This window comes from Coregonus lavaretus, assembly GCF_964263955.1.
Source record: "Coregonus lavaretus genome assembly, contig: HAP1_SCAFFOLD_1092, whole genome shotgun sequence".
Lineage (NCBI taxonomy): Eukaryota > Metazoa > Chordata > Actinopteri > Salmoniformes > Salmonidae > Coregonus > Coregonus lavaretus.
The window spans coordinates 104947-126355 of NW_028165714.1; the positions used below are offsets into that span (position 1 = coordinate 104947).

Genomic DNA, 21409 nt, shown 5'->3' on the forward strand with positions numbered 1-21409 from the left:
TCCCAGTCCCCGTCCCCGCAGGAGGCCTTTTGGTAGGCTGTCATTGTAAATAAGAATGTGTTCTTAACAGACTTGCCCAGTTAAATAAAGGTTAAATAAAACAAATACAAATAAATGTGTGCAGCGCGCATGTCAATATATTCCACGTGCTTTGCAATTGTGTAGGCTACTTTGTGCGTGGTTTCTTTATTGTACTATATGATTGATACAGCGGATACCTCCACTACACTACTAATACACATCAGTGGGGAAGTGAGTACATGGCCTACATACCCTCCACTACACCACTGAAGTTACCAGTGAAAGACTCCTTCAACGCTCACCTGGCCGCTGCTCACGTTCCTGGGACCAGTGGCGGCTCCTGAAAAAATTCTCAGGAGGGGCAATTTTTCTGATGATTTAGGTGACCTACACACATTTTAAAAAAGATATGTCCAGCAACAACATGAAGACAGGGGCAGCATATAAGTCAATACCAGAAGCATTTATTGACTGATCTGGGGAGATGGATTCCAGTTTCTGTGACAGATTATAAATAATCTCTGATGCCTTTGTTATATTAGCTTTTGGTTGAATGTACTGTCGTAGTAAATATATAATGTTATAGCTTGGTCTGACTAAAATCTTGTGCATGACCCATTTTGTGTTGGGCCTTTGTATTCAATACAATGAACAAGAGTCCTATCTTGTCAGCCTTGTCAGCAGGTGGCTAAGGATAACACCCACGCCATAGGTCTCTCAGTTCTTCCAACTCACGAGTTCTTGCCCTGAGGACACACACACACACACCCACACACACACACACACACACACACACACACACACATCATCACTGATAAACACACACACACACACACACACATCATCACTGATAACAAACACACACACACACACACACACACACACACACAAATCCTCTTCTCTTAGGCTGAACATCTGAAGACAGAGAACCCGACTCAGAGCCAATGCAACAGTGACACTAGCCTGGAGGTGACCTCGCCCAACTCATCAGGACCAATCAGAAGATCAGAACTACTAGATTCAACCTACTTCATTTTATTGTATAAAATGTCAGCACACAATGTTTAGGGGCTCTTCTGATAAACTCCCTACGAGTTTGACGAACGGGTCCGTGCACGCGATTCCAGATATCTTTACCTCTGAATAAACTGCCTTATATTATACAATTATCCACCTTGTCCAAAAGTCTCTACTTGGTCTCCGTTCTCCAGTAAACTTGTTTTATCAACAATAGTAAGGTTCAATGACACAGAAAGCAGTTCAATGTCGGGGTACAGAGTCGCTCTCTTACCAGGATCGCGGTCCGCTCTGACCAGGGTGAAGGTGGCCGGCTCCACTTCTCTGTCCGGGACTCTGTCATCCAGCCAAGTCTCCCAGCTGTATTGGGATTCAGCTGCCAGCAGCGTTTTCATTATTTAGTCCGTTCGTAGCGGGTATGTACACGATCAACAAGATCAGTCCAAAACCGAAGATCAGTCCAAAGCAGAATGTTTGCAGAATGTTTGCAAACTAAGTCTACAAATTAAAAACATAAAATAACGCCACACTGCAGGTCGCAATAGAGACGCTGCTAGCCGCCATTGTCTTAGTTACGTTCAACGTTACGTCACGTATGACGAAAGCGCGTAAGTGCAAGCACACAGACACCCATAGAGAATGTATTGAAAGCTTTGAAATGTGAAAAAAATAGATTTTACATGACAGGCTATGAGAGACTTCTGGGCGATTTTCAACCTGACTGAAATCGCCCAAAAAACGGGCGGGGCCATTTGAAGCACGACTTTAGCCTGATTTGACATTTAGTGGCTGGCAGATCAGACGTGAACACTGATAACTGCTGTTGCCGTGATATAATTGATTAGAAAAAAAATCCCTTCCTTTTCCCGTTTGGCAGTGCGTCGCCCATATCGCCCTATTGAACAAGCCGTCCCTGCCTGGGACTAAACTGGAGTGTAGGTCTTTACTGAATATTATTGAACTAACATACATGGTATTTCTAATGGTCATGCTGCCTAACCCTAACCGGTTCATTAATTCAATATCCGACACTCGGGCTTTGTCTCTGTTGTGCGTTTAACAGGTCGGGACTTGTCCTCTCGTAATCCATTACAGAACTAAAGAAACGTCCTCTTTATTACGCAGCAACAAACACACTGGGAGTTACCCAATGATTTATATATACACTAGATGATAGCTAGGGGGCGCTGTATTGAAGCCACCACGACTCCATGTTGGCACTCCCTCAACGTTGTAAATATAAAAAATATGTCGGAAGCTATAGAAATGCATTTATTAATGTCTACATTCGTTTTTTGTCACGTGTATTCTATTACAGACACCTTAATGCATACCTTTATATTATATTATGTGAGCTAAACGTACAAATGAGAAAAATATACAAAAACATTTTCCTTAAAGTATAATTTTTTTAGATTACTAATGTTACTGTCCCCACTACAACAACAACAAAAAATACTTAAATACATGTAATTTTGTCCTTGAAACATTCAATTGAAATACTGTAGAACGGTGGACTGCTACTGGGTGGTGCCAATATGGCCGACCGGGAGGCGTCAAAGACTCTCAATGGTCAATACATAGCATCAGCAATCTAGGGTTTATATACATCATCGGAGTTACCAAATAACTTAAAAGTGAAAGTAAAAAGCAATTTATGCAACTGCCATTTTAAGACAACTGCGTTATGAAGGTAATATTTTTTGTTTGAATTTAAGATAGCAAAAATCGTGGTTTATTACAGGTCTAGAGACCAATAGTTTTACATGACCGTAGGAGCATTATTATTTCGACAAGAGAACTCGGTGCAGGTTGATTTCTAAGGACGCGTTTTAAGCACCAAAAGTCTGGGCTAGGCCATGGGCTGCGGACTATATTGAATCAAGATAGTTTATGTAAAGTTGTGTATAGGCTATCAAATGCTTAAAGTTTAATACAGCCTATAACTCACAATAAAAACAGTAGGCATTTAACTAGTCTAAACTTTGGTAACTGCCCTTTATGTATGTGAAATAATGTCATGAGTTTAGGAGGCCATATCTGAACAACGTCAACAACAGCTTTTCCACAATAGGCAAACAATATATGCCTTTCTGTAAAATATCCTGAGCAACAGTAAAGTGCCTTGGACTTTCATCCACCGTCGTTTCTGAGAAGGAGAAGATGGAAATCCCCCGACAGCCTGCGGAGAGCGAATAAAATATGGAGGAAGACAATATGGAGGAAGACAGGTAAATTACCCCACAGTTGTGTCATTGGGCCTATCTGGGTTGTGTTAGTGTTTTCATAATGTCGGTGAAATGTGTCCATTTCATGTGCAGCTACCGGCTGTTCCAATAATTAATAAACAATTAAACCTGAATTTGTCCGGTGAGAAACTGTCGGTTTCGTTGCTAAACGTTTTGCTACAGTGTGTTGTAATGAATACTCCACAGGCAGCTACCGTTTTAGCACACCTGCTGGTGATTACGACAACACTGCCACGTTCAGTAGCCAAACGTTGCCTATAGAAATGCCAGGAGTAGCCTAGAGTCGACGCTATTCCAAATGCTTATAGCGTATCTCTATATGAACGTTCCAAAACGTTGCATCTTGCTGAACGCCCCCCACTAATGTTTTTTTTATGCACGGAAGTATAAGTGAAGGTATAATATATTTAGGGACGAGCTAACGGGAGGGACCTACCTGTATTGGACCAATAAAAACTCTCGTTTTCGTTGCAAAACCTTTTCTGTTGCTACTGTGTGCACCACTGAATACACCCCTGATGCACTGCGAGCTCAGCGTGCGAGTGGATGAGTTCCGGCAAGCAAATTGCCTCAACGGTCGGGTCCTTTATTTTAGAAAAGTTAGGCAAGCTCGCCAACACATTAATTTAGTTCATAAAAGCTCATTTGTATGTATATATCTACCTGTTTTATGGGTTGTAGTAGGGTCAATATACCTCCAGACAGGTTGGTAATATGTTGAATGGCAATGGAAGAGTTGGTTAGATTATTCATTTATTAAGTTTATTTGAACAGGGATAATGTACAACAAAAACCTAAAAGTCTCAGTAGACTTGAGAAATGATGGGTTGTAGCCTACCATATTTAGCAAACAGCTATTTCCATCTGCAGGTCCCAGGCAGGGGAACAACCATTTTTTTACATTTACATTTTACATTATTTAGCAGACGCTCTTATCCAGAGCGACTTACAGTTAGTGCATACATTATTATTTTTATTTTTTCATACTGGCCCCCCGTGGGAATCGAACCCACAACCCCTGCTCTACCAACTGAGCTACCTCCCTGGAGGGCTGGTCCTGGCTGTTCTGCTCCCCTAGGCGATACAACAACAAAAAATGGCCAACCCTGTAACCCTCCTGTAACCCTGTAACCCCCCTGTAACCCTGTAACCCCCTGTAACCCTGTAACCCTCCTGTAACCCTGTAACCCTCCTGTAACCCTGTAACCCTCCTGTAACCCTGTAACCCTGTAACCCCCCTGTAACCCTGTAACCCTATAACCCTATAACCCTGTAACCCCCCTGTAACCCTGCTATTTTGCTCTGAGCAGAGGTTGACAAAGACCCTCAGAGGTGGAGGTGCTAGATTATGTGTTATCTTGTAAACTAGGCAGATGGATGGCTAGCACATATCTGTGTATGTAGGTCTACATAGGTTAAAGTATAGGTTTGCTAGCTGGTCTACATGGGTTAAAGTATAGGTTTGCTAGCTGGGTCTACATAGGTTAAAGTATAGGTTTGTTAGCTGGTCTACATGGGTTAAAGTATAGGTTTGCTAGCTGGGTCTACATGGGTTAAAGTATAGGCCATACAACACTCCTTCAGTAGCCTCCAACTGCTCTTAAACACTAGTAAAACTAAATGCATGCTCTTCAACCGAACGCTGCTTGCACCCGCCCACCCGACTAGAATCACCACTCTCGACGGGTCTGACCTAGAGTATGTGGACAACTACAAATACCTAGGTGTCTGGTTAGACTGTAAACTCTCCTTCCAGACTCACATTAAGAATCTCCAATCCAAAGTTAAATCTAGAATCGGTTTCCTATTTCGCAACAAAGCCTCCTTCACTCATGCTGCCAAACATGCCCTCGTAAAACGGACTATCCTACCGATCCTTGACTTCGGCGATGTCATTTACAAAATAGCCTCCAACACTCTACTCAGCAAATTGGATGTAGTCTATCACAGTGCCATCCGTTTTGTCTCCAAAGCCCCATATACTACCCACCACTGTGACCTGTACGCTCTTGTTGGCTGGTCCTCACTACATGTTCGTCGTCAAACCCACTGGCTCCAGGCCATATATAAATCACTGCTAGGCAAATCCCCGCCTTATCTTAGCTCATTGGTCACCATAGCAGCACCCACCCGTAGTCTGCGCTCCAGCAGGTATATCTCACTGGTCATCCCCAAAGCCAACACCTCCTTTGGCCGCCATTCCTTCCAGTTCTCTGCTGCCAATGACTGGAACGAATTGCAAAAATCTCTGAAGCTGGAGACTCTTATCTCCCTCACTAACTTTAAGCATCAGTTGTCAGAGCACCTTACCGATCACTGCACCTGTACACAGCCTATCTGAAATTAGCCCACCCAACTACCTCATCCCTATATTGTTATTTATTTTGCTCTTTTGCACCCCAGTATCTCTATTTGCACATAATCTCTTGCACATCTAGCATTCCAGTGTTAATACTAATTGTAATTATTTTGCACTATAGCCTATTTATTGCCTTACCTCCATAACTTGCTACATTTGCACACACTGTATATAGATTTTCTGTTGTATTTTTTGACTTTGTTTTTTTACCCCATATGTAACTCTGTGTTGTTGTTTTTATCGCACTGCTTTGCTTTATCTTGGCCAGGTCGCAGTTGTAAATGAGAACTTGTTCTCAACTGGCTTACCTGGTTAAATAAAGGTTAAATAAAATAAAAATAGGTTTGCTAGGTAGGTCTACATGGGTTAAAGTATAGGTTTGCTAACTGTTCATCTGAGTCTGTTAGTGTGTTTATTTGTATCTTACCGTTAGTCCATCCGTCTAAGGATAGCTTTTCTTTTCTTATAATTATTTTTTTCCTAGAAATATGAATTTTCTGCAGACAGTATCTCCTGCATCAAGCTGTCTGTCCGTGAAAAGTGACCACTCCATGGATCGACCAAATGGAGATCCCAGGTACGTGTGTACAGTGTGTTAGGTTTACAGGATAAGCTGTTAACTCAATATTTCACTTGCAATTTAAATGATTGTTTTTGTTTAATTGTTAAACAGAGTTCAGTGGGGAGGAACATCACCTACCTCCACAGTTGTTTCCCAGAACAGTATCAGGTCCATTGATAGACCGATCACCTTCAGAGACAGAACCACAAGTCCATACTCCAGGTGAGATCACTGTTTCTCATTGGGCCTCAGCTATCATTCAATAATGTGATGTAACTTAAGTCACTATGAAAGTAACTAGTGATATACAGTGAGCTACAAAAGGTTTTGGGACAGTGACACATTTATTGTTGTTTTGGCTCTGTACTCCAGCACTTTGGATTTTAAATGATACAATGACCATGAGGTTAAAGTGCAGCCTGTCAGCTTTAATTGGAGGGTATCTTCATTAGGGCTGACCCCCTTTAGTCGACTGGTCAATTGTTTGGTCGATAGGCTGCTGGTCTACCGAGATTTATTTTAATTGAGCAGTAGCAAAAAACAAAAAACATTGAATGGTGTACAAGACACCTGTCTGATTCACGCCTGTCTGAGTGGACTGATCCATTGTGGAGGTCGTGGGGACACCTGTCTGATTGGCTCCTGTCTGAGTGGACTGATCCATTGTGGAGGTCGTGGGGATGGAACAGTCCATCAATAAGATGTGCTACTGAAATTGTATATGGTTATATTACGTAAGAACAATGATGCAACATTAATACAAATATTATTTTATAACAAATGCGCTTTCTCCCACGTTGGATAGCGGTCGCTTCCCACGAGTTCTGAAACATCAGTGCGCAGTTGAATTGATGCCTTTTCCTAGACCATGTTGCTATGTGCATAATAGCAAAGTTAAGCAGCATATTGGTGTTGAGAACAATCCGGCAGAGGCATTAGTGGAGTTAGGAGACGAGAAAACAGCCCTTGCCTTAATTGTCCAAGAAAAGTGAGGAGAGAAGACACCAACTTAATAAAGTCTATAATCAACAGCCTAACTGTTAAATGTGACTGGCTTTATAAATCATCAATATATATCTACAGAAATAAGACAGATCCTGCTTCTGTTTCCTGTTTGAGTGTTTGTTTAATAGCCTACTGATTCCGTGAGCACCAAGTCTCACGCAATGACATGTCAAGTAAACAATTTCACAAATTAGGCTGTTTAAAATCTTTGCTCGGCTGTAAAAAGGCTTTACACTTTTTTTTCGTTAGAACAACCTCTCTGGTATTACTTCTAATTTATTTTGTGTTCTTTACACTGTTCCAAATTGTCAGAAATTATATTTATAATAATAATAAAAAAAATGTTATTGATCTACATCTTGTTATTATTACTATTATTATTATGATCATCAGTTATCATTAGTAGTCTTGGTAGAGCAGCCTTGTATAACCACCATGGAGCTGTAGGCCTAAGAGCGCATCCTGTTTATAGTCTTAATGCCGTAACATACTCAGGCCTGTATTTCAATAGTTATATAGGCTACTGTATCTATCAGTCAATCAATCATTCATTCTTTCATGTCATCACACAGCATACGAGTCATTCATGATTTGAAATGCAATCAAGCATTTTAGTTTTTAAATAAAATTACAAAGCAATCCTTGAATAATTAGCGTAAACAATCAATAAACCGTTCCATTTTGGAAATTGCATTCACTAATGAATGCGACTGTTTTTAGTCTTTGCTGTGATAACAGATTTACAAAAAAGTAAAAATACTCTCTGCTATGTTTAACATTTATTTAGTGTTGTTTACATTGTTCCAAATGGTCAGAAAAATTATATAGTAATCTAACAGCACCTGTTTGGAACACATAATATGCAGCAGAGCTTCTCCTTACCTTCTGTTTCTTGATCTCCAGTATTTTCCACAACTAGTCACATTTATTCCACACATCTGACTTCCCCTTTACCTCCTGAGCAACCAGTAAACATTCCCCTTTACCTCCTGAGCAACCAGTAAACATTCCCCTTTACCTCCTGAGCAACCAGTAAACATTCCCCCGTTTGAGTTTATTTGTCACTTCCTCTGCATCCATTTTGCTGTCACATGTGTTACGGTGTTTGGAGTTTGTTATAACCAATTTATTGATGTGATTATGATAGGCTATAGGTCAGGCCCTATTGGTCAGGTGCATGCGATGCGTACATGGCACGTAAAGAGAGCAAAGGGTTGAGGGAATAGGGAATGATTTAAAGTCAGAAATGGCTGTAATTATGTTGCAGCTTCAGCAACAGTGACAGCGTGATAAAACACTGTTGATGTTCTGTGGTGGTCGCTGCATTAGGGAGGAGAGAGAGACAACCGGTGCTTGTCACACAGTCACTCGCTGTCTTTTTTAACACAGCGCAGCAACTCTGAGCAAAATGAAAAATTGTGGTCGGACACCCTCTAGTCATTTGTGTGTCTTAATTATTTCATCAGAGTGCTAAAAGCGTCAAACAAGCTCAGTGCATATAGTTGATTTGATGAAAATACATTTAATGTGTCTATATATTGAAAATTACACGTTTTAACATTTTAACCAATCAATTAGTCGAAAGAACCAATTACTTTCAGTCGACCAATATTTTATTTTGTCGGGGACAGCCTTAATTTTTCATCCATATCTGGTGAAACATTTATAGAAATTACAGCACTTTTTGTACATAGTCCCCCCCAGTTTAGGGGACCAAAAGTATTGGGACAAATTCACTTACAGTGCCTTCAGAAAGTATTCATAACCCTTGACTTATTTCACATTTTATTATTACAGCCTGAATTCAAAATGGATTAAATAAAAAACAATTCTCACCCATCTACTTACAGTACCCCATCATATCAAAGTGAAAACATGTTTTTATATATTTTTCAAATTTATTGAAATGAAATATATACAGTGAGGGGAAAAAAGTATTTGATCCCCTGCTGATTTTGTACGTTTGCCAACTGACAAAGAAATGATCAGTCTATAATTTTAATGGTAGGTTTATTTGAACAACAAAAAAATCCAGAAAAACGCATGTCAAAAATGTTATAAATTGATTACAATTTTAATGAGGGAAATAAGTATTTGACCCCTCTGCAAAACATGACTTAGTACTTGGTGGCAAAATCCTTGTTGGCAATCACAGAGGTCAGACGTTTCTTGTAGTTGGCCACCAGGTTTGCACACATCTCAGGAGGGATTTTGTCCCACTCCTCTTTGCAGATCTTCTCCAAGTCATTAAGGTTTCGAGCCTGACGTTTGGCAACTCGAACCTTCAGCTCCCTCCACAGATTTCCTATGGGATTAAGGTCTGGAGACTGGCTAGGCCACTCCAGGACCTTAAGGTGCTTCTTCTTGAGCCACTCCTTTGTTGCCTTGGCCGTGTGTTTTGGGTCATTGTCATGCTGGAATACCCATCCACGACCCATTTTCAATGCCCTGGCTGAGGGAAGGAGGTTCTCACCCAAGATTTGACGGTACATGGCCCCGTCCATCGTCCCTTTGATGCGGTGAAGTTGTCCTGTCCCCTTAGCAGAAAAACACCCCCAAAGCCTAATGTTTCCATCTCCATGTTTGACGGTGGGGATGGTGTTCTTGGGGTCATAGACAGCATTCCTCCTCCTCCAAACACAGCGAGTTGAGTTGATGCCAAAGACCTCGATTTTGGTCTCATCTGACCACAACACTTTCACCCAGTTCTCCTCTGAATCATTCAGATGTTCATTGGCAAACTTCAGACGGGCCTGTATATGTGCTTTCTTGAGCAGGGGACCTTGCGGGTGCTGCAGGATTTCAGTCCTTCACGGCGTAGTGTGTTACCAATTGTTTTCTTGGTGACTATGGTCCCAGCTGCCTTGAGATCATTGACAAGATCCTCCCGTGTAGTTCTGGGCTGATTCCTCACCATTCTCATGATCATTGCAACTCCACGAGTTGAGATCTTGCATGGAGCCCCAGGCCGAGGGAGATTGACAGTTATTTTGTGTTTCTTCCATTTGTGAATAATCGCACCAACTGTTGTCACCTTCTCACCAAGCTGCTTGGCAATGGTCTTGTAGCCCATTCCAGCCTTGTGTAGGTCTACAATCTTGTCCCTGACATCCTTGGAGAGCTCTTTGGTCTTGGCCATGGTGGAGAGTTTGGAATCTGATTGATTGCTTCTGTGGACAGGTGTCTTTTATACAGGTAACAAGCTGAGATTAGGAGCACTCCCTTTAAGAGTGTGCTCCTAATCTCAGCTCGTTACCTGTATAAAAGACACCTGGGAGCCAGAAATCTTTCTGATTGAGAGGGGGTCAAATACTTATTTCCCTCATTAAAATGCTAATCAATTTATAACATTTTTGACATGCGTTTTTCTGGATTTTGTTGTTGTTATTCTGTCTCTCACTGTTCAAATAAACCTACCATTAAAATTATAGACTGATCATTTCTTTGTCAGTGGGCAAACGTACAAAATCAGCAGGGGATCAGATACTTTTTTCCCTCACTGTAAATATCTAATTTGCATAATATTCACACCCCTGTAGTCAATACATGTTAGAATCACCATTGGCAGCGATTACAGCTGTGAGCCTTTATGGGTAAGTCTCTAAGAGCTTTGCACACCTGGATTGTACAATATTTGCACATTATTATTTTTAAAAATTCTTCAACCTCTGTCAAGTTGGTTGTTCATCATTGCTAGAGAGCCATTTTCAAGTTTTGCCTTGATTTTCGAGCCGATTTAAGTCAAACATGTAACTAGGCCACTCATGTCGTCTTGGTAAGCAACTCCAGTATGTATTTGGCCTTGTGTTTTAGGTTATTGTCCTGCTGAAAGGTGAATTTGTCTCCCAGTGTCTTTTGGAAAGCAAACTGAACCAGGATTTCCTCTAGGATTTTGCCTGTGCTTAGCTCTATTCCGTTTCTTTTCATCCTAAAATACTCCCTAGTCCTTGCCGATGACAAGCAATACCCATAACATGATGCAGCCACCATCATGCTTTAAATATGAAGAGTGGTACTCAGTGATGTGTTGGATTTGCCCCAAACATGAACACTTTGTATTCAGGACAAAAAGTTCATTTCTTTGCCAATTTTTTTTGCAGTTTTACTTTAGTGCCTTGTTGCAAACAGGATGCATGTTTTGGAATATTTGTATTCTGTACAGGCTTCCTTCTTTTCACTCTGTCATTTAGGTTAGTAGTGTGGAGTAACTACAATGTTGTTGATCCATCCTCAGTTTTCTCTTATCACAGCCATTAAACTATGTAACTGTTTTAAAGTCACCATTGGCCTCATGGTGAAATCCCTAAGCGGTTTCCACCCTCTCCGGCAACTGAGTTAGGAAGGACGCTTGTATCTTTGTAGTGACTGGGTGTATTGATACACCACTCAAAGTGTAATTAATAACTTCACCATGCTATATTTTCTACCCATCTACCAATAGGTGCCCTTCTTTGTGAGGCATTGGAAAACCTCCCTGGTCTTTGTGGTTCAATCTGTGTTTGAAATTCACTGCTCGACTGAGGGATCTTACAGATAATTGTATGTGTGGGGTAAATATGCACAAAGATCATACCCCAAAGACATGATAACCTCTCACCATTACAATAACAGGGGAGGTTAGCATTTTTGGGGGGGTATGATATTTGTGCATCTAACTTTCTCACTCATCATTATTCACGATTCATTCAGGATTATCCGTAATCATGGTAGCATCCACATTAATGTAGAAGTGTTCAGAAACATTATATTCTTAATTACAATAAAAGTGACTCCAGAATGACACAATACATTATTTACCATTCATTTCTATTGAGCACAAAATAATCTAAAACACAACCAAAACAGAAAATGCATCCAACATGTTTGTAGAGTCACAAGCTTGATGTAGTCATTGTGTGCTATGAATATGGGACCAAATACTAAACATTTGACTCCTTTAATACACATATACAGTAAGTGAATTAGTCCCAATACTTTAGGTCTCCACAGAAAGTGCTGTAATTTCTAAACGGTTCACCCGATATGGATAAGAAATACCCTCAAATTAAAGCAGACAGTCTGCACTTTAACCTCAATGTTGTCGTATCATGTCCCAATACCTTTGTAGCTCAATGTATACTGTAATACTCATATATTACAAGTGATATGTACTGTAATAGTCCTATATTACTAGTGATATGGACTGTAATAGTCCTGTATTACTTGTGATATGTACTTTAATAGTCCTGTATTACTAGTGATATGTACTGTAATAGTCCTGTATTACTAGTGATATGGACTGTAATAGTCCTATATTACTAGTGATATGGACTGTAATAGTCCTATATTACTAGTGATATGTACTGCAATAGTCCTGTATTACTAGTGATATATATATACTGTAATAGTCCTATATTACTAGTGATATGTACTGTAATAGGCCTATATTACTAGTGATATGGACTGTAATAGTCCTATATTACTAGTGATATGGACTGTAATAGGCCTATATTACTAGTGATATGGACTGTAATAGGTCTATATTACTAGTGATATGGACTGTAATAGGCCTATATTACTAGTGATATGGACTGTAATAGGCCTATATTACTAGTGATATGGACTGTAATAGTCCTATATTACTAGTGATATGGACTGTAATAGTCCTATATTACTAGTGATATGGACTGTAATAGTCCTGTATTACTAGTGATATGGACTGTAATAGTCCTATATTACTAGTGATATGTACTGTAATAGGCCTATATTACTAGTGATATGGACTGTAATAGGCCTATATTACTAGTGATATGGACTGTAATAGGCCTATATTACTAGTGATATGGACTGTAATAGTCCTATATTACTAGTGATATGTACTTTAATAGTCCTGTATTACTAGTGATATGGACTGTAATAGTCCTGTATTACTAGTGATATGGACTGTAATAGTCCTGTATTACTAGTGATATGGACTGTAATAGTCCTATATTACTAGTGATATGGACTGCAATAGTCCTGTGTTACTAGTGATATATATATATACTGTAATAGTCCTATATTACTAGTGATATGTACTGTAATAGGCCTATATTACTAGTGATATGGACTGTAATATGCCTATATTACTAGTGATATGGACTGTAATAGGCCTATATTACTAGTGATATGGACTGTAATAGGCCTATATTACTAGTGATATGGACTGTAATAGGCCTATATTACTAGTGATATGGACTGTAATAGGCCTATATTACTAGTGATATGGACTGTAATAGGCCTATATTACTAGTGATATGGACTGTAATAGGCCTATATTACTAGTGATATGGACTGTAATAGGCCTATATTACTAGTGATATGGACTGTAATAGGCCTATATTACTAGTGATATGGACTGTAATAGGCCTATATTACATTTACATTTTAATCATTTAGCAGACGCTCTTATCCAGAGCGACTTACAGTTAGTGAGTGCATACATTCTTTTAAACATTTTCATACTGGTCCCCCGTGGGAATCGAACCCACAACCCATGCTCTACCAACTGAGCTACATCCCTGCCGGCCATTCCCTCCCCTACCCTGGACGACACTGGGCCAATTGTGCTCCGCCCCATGGGTCTCCCGGTCGCGGCCGGCTACGACAGAGCCTGGATTCGAACCAGGATCTCTAGTGGCACAATAGTCCTATATTACTAGTGATATGTACTGTATTAGTCCTATATTACTAGTGATATGTACTGTAATAGTCCTATATTACTAGTGATATGGACTGTAATAGTCCTATATTACTTGTGGTATGGACTGTAATAGTCCTATATTACTAGTGATATGGACTGTAATAGTCCTATATTACTAGTGGTATGGACTGGAATAGTCCTATATTACTAGTGGTATGGACTGGAATAGTCCTATATTACTAGTGGTATGGACTGTAATAGTCCTATATTACTAGGGATATGGACTGTAATAGTCCTATATTACTAATGATATGTACTGGAATAGTCCTATATTACTAGCGATATGTACTGGAATAGTCCTATATTACTAGCGATATGGACTGGAATAGTCCTATATTACTAGCGATATGGACTGTAATAGTCCTATATTACTAGTGGTATGGACTGGAATAGTCCTATATTACTAGTGATATGGACTGTAATAGTCCTATATTACTAGTGATATGGGCTGGAATAGGCTAATGAGGCCATATGCTAAATCAACACTGTAGAAAAAGATCAGGAGCTGAAGACCTCTCCTGATCCTCGAATCGGTTTTGTGCAGAAGTTGCCAAAATCTATCCAACGCATGGTCACCTATTGTCATTGAATTCTGTTTTGAATAGCTCATTTTATGCAATTAAAGGTTAGAATACCTTGAAACCAGGTCATGATTTAGCCACATTGTTTCATCATCTCACTAACTGTTATTTAGTTGGTCTACAGACCTATCATCTCACTAACTGTTATTTAGTTGGTCTACAGACCTATCATCTCACTGTTATTTAGTTGGTCTACAGACCTATAATCTCACTCTTATTTAGTTGGTCTACAGACCTATCATCTCACTCTTATTTAGTTGGTCTACAGACCTATCATCTCTAACTGTTATTTAGTTGGTCTACAGACCTATCATCTCACTAACTGTTATTTAGTTGGTCTACAGACCTATCATCTCACTAACTGTTATTTAGTTGGTCTACAGACCTATCATCTCACTGTTATTTAGTTGGTCTACAGACTTATCATCTCTAACTGTTATTTAGTTGGTCTACAGACTTATCATCTCTAACTGTTATTCAGTTGGTCTACAGACCTAATATATGTCCTACTGGGTATACTGTGTAAAGTTATTGACTAGAATGATTCTAATATTTACCTGAACACTATTCTCTGTGTCTGAAAGGCCTTTGGGAGCAGTATCTCCTACCCCAAGCCAACTCTCCTTGAGAAGTGACCACTCCATGGATCGACCTATCACATTTACAGATGGAGATCTCAGGTACGTACAGTGACCACTCCATGGATATACAGTGCCTTCGGAAAGTATTCACACCCCTTGACTTTTTCCACATTTTGTTACATTACAGCCTCATTCTAAAATGGATTAAAAAAAAAAAAGAATCTCAGCAATCTACGCAATACCCCATAATGACAAAGCGAAAACAGGTTTAGAAATTTTTGCAAATGTATTACAAATAAAATACAGAAATACCTTATTTACATAAGTATTCAGACCCTTGGCTATGAGACTCGAAATTGTAATGAATACTCACGGAGAAAAAGGTGTAGATTCACGCGCAGAGCGCGGCAGGTGTTTATTTCCCCTTCACAGAAGGCAGGAATCGTGGTCACAGGCAGGCAATGGTCATACACAGGTAGGCAAACAGGCAGGAGAATCAAAAACTAGGACTGAAGGCTAAAACTGGTTCTCACAAACGAGCTAGGAAAAGGCTTAGTAGAGTCAAAATGAAAAATACCTCACAAGGCACAAACAGAATGAACTGAACTAAATAAGGAGCTAATGAGACCAGGTGAGTAACTAACACAGGTGAAATCAATGAACAAAAATGAACGACAGGGCTACGTTCAAGAACACAAAGAAACAGGGCTACGTTCAAGAACACAAAGAAACAGGGCTACGTTCAAGAACACAAAGAAACAGGGCTACGTTCAAGAACACGAAGAAACAGGGCTACGTTCAAGAACACAAAGAAACAGGGCTACGTTCAAGAACACAAAGAAACAGGGCTACGTTCAAGAACACAAAGAAACAGGGCTACGTTCAAGAACACAAAGAAACAGTGCTACGTTCAAGAACACAAAGAAACAGGGCTACGTTCAAGAACACAAGGTTGACTAAGAAAATAAATAAAGAACCTTACAGAAATTGTGCTCAGGTGCGTCCTGTTTCCATTGATCATCCTTGAGATGTTTCTACAACTTGATTGGAGTAGAGCTCCAAGACAGGATTGTGTCGAGGCACAGATCTGCAGCAGTGAAGGTCCCCAAGAACACAGTGGCCTCCATCATTCTTAAGTGGTTCGGAACCAACAAGACTCTTCCTACGTAAAAATGTATGCACACATGACTGTAAGTCGCTTTGGATAAAAGCGTCTTCTAAATGGCATAATATTATTATTATTATAGAGCTGGCTGCCAGGCCAAACTGAGCAATCAGGGGAGAAGGGGCTTGGTCAGGGAGGTGACCAAGAACCCGATGGTCACTCTGACAGAGCTCCAGAGTTTATCTGTGGAGATGGGAGAACCTTCCAGAAGGATAACCATCTCTGCAGCACTCCAACAATCAGGCCTTTATGGTAGTGGCCAGACAGAAGCCACTCCTCAGTAAAAGGCACATGACAGGCCGCTTGGAGTTTGCCAAAAGGCACCTAAAGAATTTCAGACCATGAGAAACAATATTCTCTGGTCTGATGAAACCAAGATTGAACTCTTTGGCCTGAATGCCAAGCGTTACGTCTGGAGGAAACCTGGCACCATCCCTACGGTGAAGCAAGGTGGTGGCAGCATCATGCTGTGGGGATGTTTTTCAGAGGCAGGGACTGGGAGACTCGTCAGGATCGAGGGAAAGATGAACGGAGCAAAGTACAGAGAGATCCTTGATGAAAACCTGCTCAGGACCTCAGACTGGGGCGAAGGTTCACCTTCCAACAGGCCAACGACCCTAAGCACACAGCCAAGACAATGCAGGAGTGGCTTCGGGACAAGTCTCTGAATGTCCTTGAGTGGCCCAGCCAGAGCCCTGACTTGAACCCGATCTAACATCTCTAGAGAGACCTGAAAATAGCTGTGCAGCGACGCTCCCCATCCAACCTGACAGAGCTTGAGAGGATCTGCAGAGAAGAATGGGAGAAACTCCCCAAATATAGGTGTGCCAAGCTTGTACCGTTATACCCAAGAAGACTTGAGGCTGTAATCGCTGCCAAAGCTGCTTCAACAAAGTACTGAGTAAAGGGTCTGAATACTTATGTAAATGTGATATTTCTGTTTTTTTATTTTTTTTATAAATTAGCAAAAATGTCTAAACCTGTTTTTGCTTTGTCATTATGGGGTATTGTGTGTAGATTGAGGGAAAAATTAGTTTCATACATTTTAGAATAAGGCTGTAACGTAACAAAATGTGGAAAAAGTCAAGGGATCTGAATACTTTCTGAAAGGCACTGTACCTATCACATAAAGAAATATAGATCTCAGGTACGTACAGTGACCACTCCATGGATCCATATTTACAAATGGAAATCTCAGGTTCTGTTAAAATGAATTCTTGATTGAGTTTAGTAAGTTGTGCAGAAATATAATCTAATCTAAAAGAAAAGACTGTTAGTGTACAGTATTATCATTTTGGTTATACTGTACGTTTTCTATAACTGACTGACTGAGAAATATACTTCAGTTATTGATTCAGATATACATGTATAATTCTGTGTCTTTCTACATCTATATTCAAATCCTCCTTTCCACAGTGGTAAACGGGAGAGGATGTGGTCACCGTGTCTGTCCATGAAGAGTGATTGGTCCATGGACAGGCCCATTACGTTTGGAAGATATGCCAGGTAAGTGAAGAACAGAAGCTTTCACATGTAGACACCGGTATGGTGCTGGAGGTAATGAATGTGAGGTTAAAGGGGCAATCTGTGATTGCTACATGCATTATTTTACTTTTAAATTAATGATCTATAGCCATTGACTTTTGAAGAATGTAACTTATAAATGCCTCATGATCTTAGTTCAACTGTCGTACCCCATCAGATCCCAAAATAGAAGCTTGTTTTACTCCAAGGTTTTTAAACAAACACCGTATAGCCTCATAACATGGTTAAAACTTTCATTTTTGATCTCATAAATGGCCAGTCCTGGCATTCATAGCCCCATCCATGAATTTGAAAGTAGTCACAGTTCTCCAACTCCATCCCTAAATTGTTTGCCCAAAAACCGGGGTGACCGCTTTCTTGTTGTTTCAACTGCAGATTGTCCCTTTAAAAAGTGGTGGAATTCCCCTAATTTAAAGAGGTGAGATCCAGTGAGTCTATCTGTCCAGGGCCGTATCCACAAAGCATCTCAGAAAAGGTCCTAGGAATCGGGTTAAAACCTGTTTTAAGACAACAACAAAAAACTCCCAGGTCAGAGTAGGTTTTAGGGTGATGTTGAGACACTGCTCAGACTAACTCTGAGCCAGGAGTAAAATCAACTCATAACATTTTATCTCAGCTGGTAATCACGACAGGTTGAGGTACCGTAAAGGAAAGATAGCGATGATGCTCATTGACATTGTTGCAATTGATGGGGAATAGCCAATCACGATGAGGCATCACCAGCTGTGAATTCTACAGCACGCTTCAGACCACCACAGTGAATGTGACTACAGTCGTGGTCAAAAGTTTTGAGATTGACACAAGTATTGGTCTTCACAAAGTTTGCTGCTTCAGTGTTTTTAGATATTTTTGTCAGATGTTACTATGGTATACTGAAGTATAATTACAAGCATTCCATAAGTGTCAAAGGCTTTTATTGACAATTTACATTATGTTTATGCAAAGAGTCAATATTTGCAGTGTTGAACCTTCTTTTTCAAGACCTCTGCAATCCTCCCTGGCATTCTGTCAATTAACTTCTGGGCCACATCCTGACTGATGGCAGCCCATTCTTGCATAATCAATGCTTGGAGTTTGTCCGAATTTGTGGGTTTTTGTTTGTCCACCCGCCTCTTGAGGATTGACCACAAGTTCTCAATGGGATTAAGGTCTGGGGCGTTTCCTGGCCATGGACCCAAAATGTCAATGTTTTGTTCCCCGAGCCACTTAGTTATCACTTTTGCCTTATGGCAAGGTGCTCCATCATGCTGGAAAAGGCATTGTTCGTCAACAAACTGTTCTTGGATGGTTGGGAGAAGTTGCTCTCGGAGGATGTGTTGGTACCATTCTTTATTCATGGCTGTGTTCTTAGGCAAAATTGTGAGTGAGCCCACTCCCTTGGCTGAGAAGCAACCCCACACATGAATGGTCTCAGGATGCTTTACTGTTGGCATGACACAGGACTGATGGTAACGCACACCTTGTCTTCTCCAGACAAGCTTTTTTCCGGATGCCCCAAACAATCGGAAAGGGGATTCATCAGAGAAAATGACTTTACCCAAGTCCTCAGTAGTCCAATCCCTGTACCTTTTGCAGAATATCAGTCTGTCCCTGATGTTTTTCCTGGAGAGAAGTGGCTTCCTCGCTGCCCTTCTTGACACCAGGCCATCCTCCAAAAGTCTTCGCCTCACTGTGCGTGCAGATGCACTCACACCTGCCTGCTGCCATTCCTGAGCAAGCTCTGCACTGGTGGTGCCCCGATCCCGCAGCTGGATCAACTTTAGGAGACAGTCCTGGCGCTTGCTGGACTTTCTTGGGCGCCCTGAAGCCTTCTTCACAACAATTGAACCTCTCTCCTTGAAGTTCTTGATGATCCGATAAATGGTTGATTTAGGTGCAATCTTACTAGCAGCAATATCCTTGCCTGTGAAGCCCTTTTTGTGCAAAGCAATGATGACGTCACGTGTTTCCTTGCAGGTAACCATGGTTAACAGAGGAAGAACAATGATTTCAAGCACCACCCTCCTTTTAAAGCTTCCAGTCTGTTATTCTAACTCAATCAGCATGACAGAGTGATCTCCAGCCTTGTCCTCGTCAACACTCTCACCTATGTTAACGAGAGAATCACTGACATGATGTCACCTGGTCCTTTTGTGGCAGGGCTGAAATGAAGTGGAATTTTTTGGGGGGGATTAAGTTAATTTTCATGGCAAAGAGGGACTTTGCAATTAATTGTGCAATTCATCTGATCACTCTTCATAACATTCTGGAGTATATGCAAATTGCCATCATAAAAACTAATAAACTGGTCTACAGACCCTCCCCTACCCTGGACGACGCTGGGCCAATTGTGCGCCGCCCCATGGGTCTCCCGGTCGCGACCGGCTACGACAGAGCCTGGATTCGAACCAGGATCTCTGGTTCGAATCCACTGCGCCACTCGGGAGACTAATATTACTAGTGATATGTACTGTAATAGTCCTATATTACTAGTGATATGGACTGTAATAGTCCTGTATTACTAGTGATATGGACTGTAATAGTCCTATATTACTAGTGATATGGACTGTAATAGTTCTATATTACTAGATATATGGACTGTAGTAGTCCTATATTACTAGTGATATGGACTGTAATAGTCCTATATTACTAGCGATATGGACTGTAATAGTCCTATATTACTAGTGATATGTACTGTAATAGTCCTGTATCACTAGTGATATGTACTGTAATAGTCCTATATTACTTGTGATATGTACTGTAATAGTCCTATATTACTCATGATATGGACTGTAATAGTCCTATATTACCAGTGATATGACTATAATAGTCCTATATCACTAGTGATATGGACTGTAATAGTCCTATATTACTAGTGATATGGACTGTAATAGTCCTATATTACTAGTGATATGGACTGTAATAGTCCTATATTACTAGTGATATGGACTGTAACAGGCTTATATTACTAGGGATATGGACTGTAATAGTCCTATATTACTAGTGATATGGACTGTAATAGTCCTATATTACTAGGGATATGGACTGTAATAGTCCTATATTACTAGTGATATGGACTGTAATAGTCCTATATTACTAGTGATATGTACTGTAATAGTCCTATATTACTAGTAATATGGACTGTAATAGTCCTATATTACTAGTGATATGGACTGTAATAGTCCTATATTACTAGTGATATGGACTGTAATAGTCCTGTATTACTAGTGATATGTTCTGTAATAGTCCTATATTACTAGTAATATGAACTGTAATAGTCCTATGTTACTAGTGATATGTACTGGAATAGGCTAATGAGGCCATATGCTAAATCAACACTGTAGAAAAAGATCAGGAGCTGAAGACCTCTCCTGATCCTCGAATCGGTTTTGTGTAGAAGTTGCAAAAATCTCTCCAACGCATGGTCACCTATTGTCATTGAATTCAGTTTTGAAGAGCTCATTTTATGCAATTAAAGGTTAGAATACCTTGAAACTGTGATGATTTAGCCACATTGTTTCATCATCTCACTAACTGTTATTTAGTTGGTCTACAGACCTATCATCTCACTGTTATTTAGTTGGTCCACAGACATATCATCTCACTGTTATTTAGTTGGTCCAC

General features: G+C 40.3%; 1 protein-coding gene across 1 annotated transcript in view; it reads left to right on the plus strand.

The window, feature by feature from the left end:
- Positions 1-2707: 2707 nt before the first annotated feature.
- Positions 2708-21409, plus strand: part of LOC311115561 (uncharacterized protein) — a gene marked incomplete at its 3' end in the record, with an annotated part of 52495 nt that continues 33793 nt past the window's right edge. The window contains exons 1-5 of the mRNA XM_084190712.1: positions 2708-3269; positions 6131-6223; positions 6320-6430; positions 15100-15195; positions 17678-17767. Of these exons, the coding sequence (XP_084046838.1) occupies positions 3241-3269; positions 6131-6223; positions 6320-6430; positions 15100-15195; positions 17678-17767 (419 nt within the window). The 5' untranslated portion in view covers positions 2708-3240. The remainder of the gene's footprint in view (positions 3270-6130; positions 6224-6319; positions 6431-15099; positions 15196-17677; positions 17768-21409) is intronic.